Source organism: Halichoerus grypus, chromosome 13 (genome assembly GCF_964656455.1).
Source record: "Halichoerus grypus chromosome 13, mHalGry1.hap1.1, whole genome shotgun sequence".
NCBI lineage: Eukaryota > Metazoa > Chordata > Mammalia > Carnivora > Phocidae > Halichoerus > Halichoerus grypus.
Window position 1 is genome coordinate 89482696 of NC_135724.1, and position 11969 is coordinate 89494664.

The 11969-nt window shown below is 50.5% G+C and overlaps 1 protein-coding gene across 2 annotated transcripts in view; it reads right to left on the bottom strand.

Moving 5' to 3' along the window:
* The window catches only part of RILPL1 (Rab interacting lysosomal protein like 1), a 41604-nt gene extending 37516 nt beyond the window's left edge, over positions 1 to 4088 (bottom strand). Inside the window, exon 1 of one of the 2 annotated variants that reach the window (XM_036080520.2) lies at positions 3243 to 3802. In XM_036080520.2, coding sequence (XP_035936413.1) covers positions 3243 to 3551 — 309 coding nt within the window. In that variant the 5' untranslated portion in view covers positions 3552 to 3802. Of the gene's footprint in view, positions 1 to 3242 lie in introns of both variants that reach the window. The other variant, XM_036080526.2, reaches the window with a different exon arrangement.
* Between the last annotated feature and the right edge of the window lie 7881 nt (positions 4089 to 11969).

The window sequence follows — 11969 nt, forward strand, 5'->3', positions numbered from 1 at the left end:
ACCTCACCCACACTTGATTCAGATCTCAGCTCAGATGTCACCTCCTCTGGGAAGCCTTCCTGACTGCTCCATCTATTAGATCCCCATCCTGGCCAGTCTCTTTCATATCGCCCTGTTTTATTTTCTTCATGTCACTTATCATAAGCTGAAAATTTAAAACCTTTAAAAAAATATCTCCTCACACTAGAACTGCACCATCCAACAGAGTAGCCACAAGCCACATGGGGCTGCTGAGCACTTGAAACGTGGCTGGGCTGAACTGGCGCGTGCAATAAGGGTTAAATATGCACCAGATTTCAAAGACATAGGGAAAAAAAATGCAAAATATTTCTTTTTTAAAAAATTTTTGGGGTAACTATGTGAGGTGATGGATGGTAACTAATTTACTGTGGTGATCACTTCACAATATACACAAATATCAAATCATGATACTGTACACCTAAAACTAATACAATGTCACATATCAATCAGATCTCAATAAAAAATATTTTTTTTTACGTTGATTACATATAGAAATAGTATTTTGCATAGGTGGGGTTTGATAGGATATGTTATTAAAATTAACCTCGTCTGTGTCTTTTTATTAATAGAGGACAAGCCACATAATTTTTCTATGGGACAGCACTGCACTAGAAAGTCAGGCCCATGAGGGCAAAAACCTCATCTGTTGTGGTCACCGCTGTCTCCCCAGTGCCCAGAACAGTAGGTGCTCAATAAACACATGTGTTGAATGAGTAAATGAACAATATACACTGTTAACATTATAGACAATTGTATCTGCATAGCCATCACTTTCTAATCCTATTTGTATTTTTCCTGTCTTCCCAGTTACCCACCCACTGCCTGAGATGAGGATCCAGCTTCCCCTGTCTCTGCACTGCCCATGTCACCAGGAGGGCACCTTGCATGCCGTGGCCCATTCACAGGGTTGCAGACTGAGTAAGCAGATCGAACATGTTAAGACTGTGGCCTGAGTCTGTGTGATGAGCAGAACTGACTGAGTTTGGGGGTGTGCTTGGGGGAAGGGGTGGTGGAAGACCGGGTGCATGCTTTACTGGAGCCACGTGTGCTGAGAGAGAAAGAGTGGGGGGGGAGGGCAGGCAAAGGAAGGAAGGAGGAATGAACAGACAAACCGATAAGACCAAGGACATGCTCAGAAGATTTTTGTGGAAATAACACCGTGAAGAGCCTTTGAGATTACAAGAAAAAAAAAAAATCAGATGAGTCTCTACTGATCCTAAGAATACAGAGAAAAGGGGACCAGGGCTGGGTTGGGAAAAGGGTTTTGTCCTCTGATTTATGAGAAATCATCCTCAGTGTTTACAACAAGCCCCGGCCCTGAACACGCTGGGGTTTACTTCCTGGCTGATAGCGTTCCAGAAGTGACAAGTGCAGCTGGTTGGGAATTCCATCTGACTCCAGGCCTAGTGGCCTCCGATGGCTCCCAAGGGTGTCTCCCAGCCCAGTTGCTGCAGAACTCAAACGCCAAGGGTGGGGACACAGGTGCCAGGACTTCTGAGTGACCTGGGCTAAGCTCCTAGGCCCCGGTTAATAAGAGGCAGCCACATGACAGGATTTCAAAGATCCCTTCCCCCAACTCTCTAAGAGAGATGGGGGGGGTGAGGGTGTGGGGTAGGAGGAGAGGTGCCGGAGACGGGGGGTAGGGTCTCTATGAACACCTCACTGAAAGCCTCTCCAGGACTAAGGACAACAGTTAACACTTGTAAGGCCCTCATAATGGGCCAGACTCTGTCCCAAACACTTTATGTAAGTTAACCAACCCTTTCCACCACAACCCCATGAGCTGTGTGCTATTATCATCCCCATTTTACAGCTGAGGAAACAAGCACAGAGAAGCGAGGTGACTTGCCTAAGATCACACCATGGCAGGGTTTGAAACCAGGCCGTCTAGCTCCAAAGTCCCTGCTCTGGGGAACTCGACATTAATTACAGGGCCGGGGCATTTTCAAGCTCTCAGTGTGATCTTGGAAATGTTGCCTAACACTTGGGAGCTTGAGTTTCCTTCTTGACCTCAGGGCATAAGGACCTGTGAGGACAAACACCGTCAAACCTCACAAACACTAGTGCTCTTAACCACTCACAGCTCTGCCCCCAGATTAAGACACAGCCACCCATAGGGCTATTTTCCTTGAAACACAATAGGTTATGGCTTGCCAGGGAGGTTCAGAGAGGCCAAGTGTATTTCCTGAGGCCACACAGCAAGCCGGAGCCCACTCAGGCACCCTGATTCCTCCAAGGAAAGGCGTTTCCTCCTATTCTCTGTCCAAAGGGTCTGACAGAATCTTCCTTGGGCTGAGGTTGGGGCAGGAAACCACACATCTCCCACTTCCTTTTCCCCAGGCACCTTGTCTAGACTCCCCGCCCAGGAGGGACGCCCTGATTCATGTTCTTGGAGGGATTCTTGTTCATAGGGCAGAGGCTTAGCTTTAAAGCTGCCCCAAACCATGTCCATCCCCCAAATCAGGGAAGAAGCACTAGAGTTACCTCTATTGGGGCTGGGATTCTCTCAGCACTAACGTGGGACAAATTCCCCCCCCCCAATTTTCTTCATCTGTACAATGAAGATAGTTCCTGCCTCACAGAGTTCTGTGAAGATTAAAGATAAAACCAAGAAGGGAAAAGCACTTCAGGTTATTAAACTAGAAGAAACCCTGGGAAACAATTTGCAAATAGAATTCCAGAGATTGGGGGGTCAATGAGCTCCGTGGCTGGAGGTCATATCCCCTTTGCTCTGGGGGGTTTTGGGGTGAGAAGAAGAGAGGGGCTTGATGTCAGATCTTCTTGGGTAACACTGAAGGGCAGAGGGCTTATTTCATTTCTGGAATATAATATTATCTAAGCACTTTAGATATATCCCACTTAATTCTTGTAAGGTGGGTCTTACTACTATCACTATGTGACATGCGAGGAAATAAAGCACAGAGAGGTTGAGTAACTTAACCAAGGTCACACCGCTATTACATGGTAAAGGTAGGACTGGAACTCAGGTCTGACTCCAAAGAACTGCCCTTAATCTCTGAAGCGGTATATGCCACATAGCGCTGTCTGGACAAAAGAGGGCCAGGGGCCTCCCTCCCTTCGTCTTTCATCCAGTCGGGTCCCTTCTCATCTAGTCCCTGCATACACACAGCGTGCACCTACAGCTGCCCGACGCGGAAGGGCCCTTAGGTCCCAGCGGCCCCATTCCCCGGATGGGCAGACTGAGGCCGCTCGCTGCCCACCTTCTGGTGCTTGCGCTCCTTCTCGATGCGGTCCATCCTTTCCAGACGCAGGCGGTCCAGCTCCAGGCGCAGCTCGTCCAGCTCAGGCGCGACGTGGTGGCGGCTGACCAGCACCTCCAGGATCTCCAGGACACGCACGACCTTGGGCATGAGGCGCGCGATGGCCTCGCAGCCGTGCTGGTCGATGACCCGCTCGAACTCCTGGCCCACGAGCGACGCGATGTCGTACACGTCCATGACGGTCAGCTCCGCCACGTTCTTCTCCAGCGCCGACTCGGCCGCCAGCGACGACCCCCGGTCCTCCTCCATGGCGCCCCGCCCGGCCTCTCCCCCACCCCGCAAACTAGTGCAACTCCCAAACTTGCCGCTGTCGAGGGCAGCGCCGGGCCGGGCCCACCTCGCGCCGCCGCCGGCGGTCCGCGCTCAGCTGGCCCTCGGGCGAGGGCGCACCGGGCGGCCGGCCGGCGTCCGCATGGGCGGGGGCGGCGGACCGCGAGCCGGAGGGCGGCGCGCGGGGGGCGAGTCTCGGCGCGCAGCTCGGCCCGGAGCCTGCTCCCGGGCGGGAGGAGGAGGAGGAGGAGGAGGAGGAGGCGGCGGCGGCGGCAGCGGCGAGGAAGGCGCGCGTGCGCAGGCCCGCGGCGCCTCCCAAGTTGGGAATCCGAGTTGGGCGCAATGGAGGCGCGGGGTCTAGCTGGAGAGGGGGCCCTGTCGCCCTTGGAAACAGTTCTCGCCCGAGGGTCGCCCCCGCGCCCGGGGCCGGGGAAGGAAGGGCGGCCGCGGCCCCTCCAGGAAACTTTGGTGGCGGCGGCGAGACCGGCTGACCGGCTCCCCCCGCGTGGATGCCGCGCGCCCCGCCCCGATCCCGGCCTGGCGAGGGGCGCGCCCGGCTTCCGCCGCCCGAGGGCGCCCGGGTCCCCGCGGGCCCCGCACCGCGACCCGCAGACTAGGCGGCACCCCCCGCCTCCCACCGCCGCCGGACCTTCGTCCTCGCCGCCCCCCGGTGCGTCCGGTCGCGCCGCCCCCTCCTCCGGCCCGGTCCTGGCTCCTCCTCTCCCACTCCCGCCGGGGAGGGGTCGAGGCTAGCCCGGAGGAGAGGGGGCGGAGGCGGTGGGGGGGGGGGGGACGCTGGTCTCTGGACGCTTCGCCGAGCCGAGGGGCAGCCTCTGCGGTGGAGAGGAATGGAGGGGTCGCGAGGTGGGCTCGGGGATGGGGCCCATGCTGGGGAGAGAGCGAGGACCAGCCCCCCGTACCCCCACCCCCCAGCCCGCAGACCCAGTCACAGGCGGACCTGGCGGCGCCGGGCCCTGCGTTTCAGTACAGGCGCCCGAGAGGGGCACAAGGAAGGGTGGAGGGGTCCCCTGCCCCCGAAGCCGCCGGGCTGCCCCGCCCGCAGAGCCACGTCCTTTAGCAGTTCCTTGTGACATAAACACCGCTTCACAGAGGAGGTGAGGCCGGGGTTTGGATCTCGGCACCGCGAGTTTTCTTGTCCAAGCCCCCTGTCCTTTTGACCTGGCTAAATGCCCTAGTCCATCCGACACCCCGCCCCCAGCAGAGTCTTTCCAGAACCCACCAAGTCCTCCCACCCTTCCCATGCGCCACGCAGGGTTTAGGGACCCTCCTCTGCATTCCCACAGCCCGCTGCCTTCTCCCACGGAACTGCCCCTCGCACGCTGAGTTTTAACCGTGTGGTTACACAGACGCCTCCCCCATGAGACTGGGAGCTCCTTGAAGGCATAAAAAAAAAAAACTTTAACGCTCTTATAGCCCTAAAGCCCCCACCAACCTGGCACATACTGATAAAAAAAAAAAAAAAAAAAATAAGTTGAAAATGTATTGGACATCTATTTCATATTTAATTCTAAGTGCTTTACAAATAAATACTGCCTCATTTAATCTGTACTCTATCAGTTCTCAGAGCGTGGCCTAATGACCACTGGGGGTCTCCAATACCCAGAGGGTCTCCGTGAGGTGGTCCCTTTCGCCAGCTTTATATCAGTATGAGGCAAGATGTTCTTGGCGTATTTAACGCAGAACAGCATCTCACAGTAAGATTGAACATGCAGAAGCAGATGTGAGGATCCTGCTCTCTTCCAATGAGCTAGACATTAAGGAGATTTGCAAAAATGCAAGACAACACCACTGTTCTCAGTGTTTTGTTTGTTTGGGAGCATAGTTACTTGTATTAAAAATAGCATGTTAAAATGTAATGTATCTGCTTTTGAATTAATCAATATTTTAAAAAAACATCAGTTTAAATTTCTAGTTACAGTAGATATCCATAGATAGAACACACTTAACGAAATCTCTTTAGAGTCTTCAATAGTTTTTGAGAGTGCCCTTGGAGAAGCCTCTCTGAGACCGGGAGGTTTGAGAAGAGCTGCGTCACCACATCCTAAAGAGTATTATTATCCCACTTTTACAAATGAGGAAACTGAGTCATGGAGTGCTCAAATAGCTTGCCCAAGGCCGAGCAGCTGGTAAGTGCTAAAACCAGAGGTCAGATCTGTGCACAGCAACCTAATGAGGTGGACATGTGATTATCCCCATCCTAAATCAAGGCCAGTGAGAAATAGGGGCATTTGCTTCCTGTAGCTAATATACCAAGTTGCTACAAACTTGGTGACTTAAAACAATAGAAATGTATTCTCTGACAGTTCAAGAGGCCGGAAGTCTGGAATCAAGGTGTTGGCAGGACCGGGCTCGCTCTGAAAACTCTTGGGAGGATCCTGCCTTGTCTCTTCCAGACTCGGGGATCCTTAGTTTGTGGCCACATCACTCCAGGTTCTGCCTCTGTCTTCAGGTGGCCTTCTCCATGTGTGTCTTCTCTTCTGTGTCTCTTATAAGAACACCTGTCATGGGGGGGTGCCTGGGTGGCTCAGTTGGTTAAGCAACTGACTTCGGCTCAGGTCATGATCCTGGAGTCCCGGGACCAAGTCCTGCATCGGGCTCCCTGCTCAGCAGGGAGTCTGCTTCTCCCTCTGACCCTCCCCCTTCTCATGCTCTCTCTCTCTATCTCATTCTCTCTCTCAAATAAATAAATAAAATCTTAAAAAAAAAAAAGAACACCTGTCATTGGATTTAGAGCCCATCTGCACAATCCATGATGATCTAATCTCAAGATCCTTAACTTAATCACACCTGCAAAGACTCTTTTTTCAAAGAAGGTCTCCAGTTCCGTGATTGGGACAAGGAAGTATCTTTTGGGGCAGGGTGGCACCATTCAACCCACTGCAGGAGGTTAATTAACTCGCTTAAGTTCCCACAGCTGGGAGGGATGGAGCTGAACCCAGTGGGTGCCCATGTTGAATGAAGGAATAAATAATGAATGCCCAGATTGGGGCAGTTTTGCCCTCAAGGCAGCAAAGATGTAATTAGCATTGTTGGCTGAGAGGGACAATGACTGAGGATCTGGAGAGCCAGCCTGAAACCTGACCTTAAGACCAGGGCAGGAAAGGGTGGGGAGGAGGAGGGAGACAGAAGTCTGAGGTGACCGCAAATGGTGAGCCCAAGTGCTTAGGAGAATGGCTAGTCTTAAGTAAGGAGAGGCAGTCAAGTCTGGTGGGTAAGCTTCCAGAGCTCTAACCCTGGTGCAGTCACTGACCAGGTGTGTGAGCTTGGGCAAGCCAAATAACCTTTCGGGGCCTCAACTTCCCACTCTGTTAAGTGGGATCACAAAGGGTAATTGTTATTATTAAATGAATCAACATATGTGCTGGCCTCACCCAGTGCTATAGAACAGTTAGTTAGTTTCTATCATCACCATCATCGTTGAAGATAACTGGAGGAGATATCTGGTTTGGGTGTAGATGTCACTGTCTAGTTCACGATTGGAAATGTGGACCTGGGACTCAGGACCAGAGCAATGATAAGACCTATATTGACATTCATTCATTCAATAAGTATTTAGCTCTTCATATATGCCAGGTAGTATGCTAACCCTGTGGGATGTGGCGATGTGCAAAAGACAGGATTGCTGCTCTTGTGGGGAACAGACAGGAAACAAGTAAAACCAAAAATAAACTAATTTCAGATAGAGCAAGAAAGGGTTGAAAAAGGAGAGGAGAATCAAGAAATTAGTGTGTGTCAGAAACCAGGTGTGTTAGCACAATTCATTTGGAAAAAGAGTCCCACACACTGTATTTTTTCAACTATAAATATTTTATCTTATTATTTTTTTAAAGATTTTATTTATTTGACAGAGAGAGCACAAGCAGAGGGAGAGAGAGGGAGAAGCAGGTTCCCTGCTGAGCAAGGAGCCCGATGTGGGACTCGATCCCAGGACCCTGGGATCATGACCTGAGCCGAAGGCAGCTGCTTAACCGACTGAGCCACCCAGACATCCCTCAGCTATAAATATTTTTAATCTGTATTTCTGAAACATACTGAAACCATGTATCCATACTACTATCACCCTTGAGAAAGTTAATTTCTTCTTATCAAATATCCGCACTGTTCAAAATGTCAATTGTCTCATCAATTTATTTCTTTGCAGTTTTTATTTAACTCAAGATCCAAATAGTATTCACATATTGCAATTAGTTGATATGTCCCTTATTCTCTCTCTTTTTTAAGATTTTATTTATTTATTTGAGAGAGAGAGAGAGAGAGAGAGAGAGAGAGAGCATGAGCGGGGGAGGGGCAGAGGGAGAAGCAGGCTCCCCGCTGAGCAGGGAGCCCGGATGTGGGACTTGATCCCAGGACCCCAAGATCATGACCTGAGCTGAAGGCAGACACTTCACCAACTGGGCCAACCAGGCTCCCTCCCTTATTTTCTTTTAATCCTCCATCTTCTTTTTTCTCCTTCCCCTGAAATTTCTTTTTTTTTTAAGATTTATTTATTTTAGGTGGCGCCTGGGTGGCTCAGATGGTTAAGCGTCTGCCTTCGGCTCAGGTCATGATCCCAGGGTCCTGGGATCGAGCCCCACATCGGGCTCCCTGCTCTGCAGGAAGCCTGCTTCTCCCTCTCCCACTCCCCCTGCTTGTGTTCTCTCTCTCGCTGTGTATCTCTGTCAAATAAATAAACAAAATCTTTAAAAAAAAAAAACAAAAAAAACTTGTTAAAAAAAAAAAAGATTTATTTATTTTAGAGAGAGAGTGGAGGGGAGGGACAGATGGACTCATTTTTTTTTTTTAAGATTTATTTATTTGACAGAGAGAGACACAGCGAGAGAGGGAACACAAGTAGGGGGAGTGGGAGAGGGAGAAGCAGGCTTCCCGCTGAGCAGGGAGCCCGATGCAGGGCTCCATCCCAGGACCCTGAGATCATGACCTGAGCTGAAGGCAGACCTTAACCGACTGAGCCACCCAGGCACCCCAGATGGACTCATTTCTAATGTTTATTTAGATATGAATCACATGCAATAATGTTCACCTTTTTCAATGTGTACAATCCAGTGGTTCTTAGTATGTTTACAGGGATCTGTGGCCTTCACCGCTCTCTAATTTCAGAACATTCTCAACAACCTTCCCCTAAAACCTTGTTCCCCTTAGCAGTCTCTCTCCATTCCCTCCTGCCCCTGGCCCCTGGCAGCCACTCGTCGGCTTTCTGGGTCCATAGATGTGTCTGTTCTGAACATTTCATATACCATGTGGCCTTTTGTGCCTGGCTTCTTTCACTCAGCATAATGTTTTGAAGGTTTATCCGTGTTGTGGCCGGATGTAATTCCTCTCCGTAGCCTAATAATCTCCCATTGTACCGATGGACCACATTCTGTGTATCCATTCATCCACCGGTGGACTTTGGGGGTGTTTCTACCTTCCCTGTTGTTTTGCCTGTGGAAAAATGGTAATTTTCTTCTGGAAGCTCAGATCACTTCATAGAAACGTTTCCTCCTCGCCCAACTCCTTGTTTCTGGGAGATGAACCAGGCTCCAGAGGAGGGTAGGAAGGAAAAGGGCAAAGGGCTTTATCTGCCCAGGGAGCTCACAGCCCTCGGCACTTTCTGCGGGCCAGGTGAGGCAGGCAGCCCTGCACCCTACAGAGCCTGCTTGCTGTCTGTAGATTTCCTTCTTTCGGACATTTCAGATAAGTGGAATCAGACGCTATGGGAGGGGAGAAGAGAAAGCCACAAACCATGTATGTGAGGCCCAGGGGAGGAATAGGCTCTGTTTGTGTGTGAGTCAGCAGACTGACACGGGACTGGATGGGGAGCAGTGTGGAATGAAGTTAAAGAGGGCACCAGGGATTGATTGACTGTGGGGTCAAGTTCATATCGGATGTAGTGGGGATGTTATGTGACATCCAGCAAGTCATTGCCTCTGACTCTGTCTCAGTCTTTTCATCAGTAAAATGGGAGTAGTGTCAATCCCTTCTCCCTCTAGGAGGTTTGTGGAGATTAAATGAGTGAAGCTATGTTTAATGTTTAGAACGGAGGCTGGCTCATGGTAAGGGCTACACTAACGTTAGCTGTTGCTAGTCTTACTGTCCAGGTGGTGCTACTCTCGTGACCACTGAAACATCCCATTCCGAGCAATGGCATTATGAAATCAAAGCTGACGTCTGGCTGCGGTATGAGGAGCTATTAGAAGAATTAGGAATTAGGGCCACCAAGTCCCTTCAATTCTTTTTTTAAAAGATTTTATTTATTTATTTTTGAGAGATAGAGAGTGGGGGAGGCAGAGGGAGAGGGAGACAGAGAATCTCAAGCAGGCTCCACGCTTGGTGTGGAGCCTGATGTGGGGCTCGATTTCACGACCCTGAGATCACAACCTGAGCCGAAATGAAGAGTCGGACGCTCAACTGACTGAGCCACCCAGGCGCCCCTCTTCTCCCTTCTAATCTCTTTTCTGCACAGCAGAAATTTTGCACAGCCAGTAAGTAAGTTTGCATTTTATCCCGCCAGGTGTCAACGCCAGGCTACAATAAAGCCCAGAGCCCTTACTGTGGCCGACCCAGACTTTCATAGTCTGATCTATGTCTACTTCATCTCACACGTAAACACCCGCCACCTGCTATTCCTTGAGGTCTCCTGTGGCCACAGTGCATCTCCAAACTCAAATCTCTGGTGAGAGCGTCCAAAGTGATGAGCTGGTGTCTCAGCCCATGCCCAGAGATCAGGGAAGGCAAACATTTAACTTTTTCAGCTCCTGTAGAAGGAACAGAATTCTACTTTCAGGGCGCCTGGGTGGCTCAGTCGTTAAGCATCTGCCTTCGGCTCAGGTCATGATCCCAGGGTCCTGGGATCGAGCCCCGCATCGGGCTCCCTGCTCTGTGGGAAGCCTGCTTCTCCCTCTCCCGCTCCCCCTGCTTGTGTTCCCTCTCTCGCTGTGTCTCGCTCTGTCAAAAAAAGGATTCTACTTTCACCAGGAGTCACCCGGGGATGGACTGCCCTGCCCACACTTGGAAAGGCAGCTCAGATGCTGAGCAGGAAACAACACATGACTCTCGCTGAGGCAGGGGTGCAAATGTGGGCCAGAGCTGAATGGCTGGGAAACACCAGGGCATTCCAGGTCACTCGAGGGCCCTTTCCTCTGTCCATCTGGTCAGCACCCAAATCCCCTCTCAATAACTCAGAATTTAAAGACTATGGGCCTGTTGAACTGTCTATGAATAAAATGATACAATGTGAATTGCTCTAAAATAGCCCACTAGGAGGGTGGAATGGTTGGAAATGTGGATGCAATGAAGACTGGCCATTCTGTTAATAATTGTGGAAGCTGGGTACATGGAAGTTCATTATACGTTCTCCCTCCTTCTGTATTATTAGAGAATTTTCATAAGAAAACAGCTTTTAAAAGAAAACAGACTGGGGGCTAAAAGAGTAGCAAAGTGGGGTGCCTGGCTGGCTCAGTCAGTACAGTATGTGACTCTTGATCTTGGGGTTGTGAGGTCAAGCCCCACCTAAGGCCAAGAGCTTACTTTAAAAAAATAATAATAATAAAATAAAAGGAACGGCAAAGTATTAGCTTGCCTGTGATCATCACACCTCTTGCTTCAGCCATAGGTGGGACAAGAGAGATCCGATGCCACTAAGAGGAACAGAAGATCTGGAGTGGGGAGAGAGGGCGAGTGGGTGCTGGGGACCACCCACAGGTAGGGGCAGACGTTTCCTGTCTCTGTGAGTCCTTTAGGCTGGGCACATGGCAGAGAGAAGCAGTGATTATGTGGAAGGAGAAGTCACTGCTTCCTGGAAAATCAGGCCACAGGGTCCTGAGAAACCACACTAGGGCTCGAGAGGCAACTTGGGGACAGTTGAGTATAGCTTCCCTGTCCTGCTGCCGTAGACAGTGCAATGGACCAAATGCCTGTGTCCCCCCAAGTTCATGTGTTGAAATCCTGCCCCCCAAGGTAATGGTATTAGGTGTTATTAGTGCCTTTATAAAAGAGGCCTGAGTGTTCCCTTGCCCTTCCGCCTTGTGAAATCTAGGAACAAGGGAAGGGTGTTCTCACCCGACCCCAATCTGCCAGAATCTTAATCTTGGACTGCCAGACTTCAGAACTGTGAGAAATAAATTTCTGTTGTTGACAAAGAACCCAATCTATGGTATTTTTGTTATAACAACCCACGCTGACTAGGACAGACTACAGTTTTATGAGCATTCCTATTTTTGGGGAGTCTGAATGATCTCCCACACAACTCTGCTTTACTTGCACTGTTCCTTGAGCTCGATCCCAAGGACTGATAACCTGAAAGAGCCTCACACCCCCTCTTCCACCCACATCACCCTCCTGACTTCCCATGGTTGCTGTTCTGGTTTCTCATCCCTCGTTCTCCTCCTCCTCCTCCTT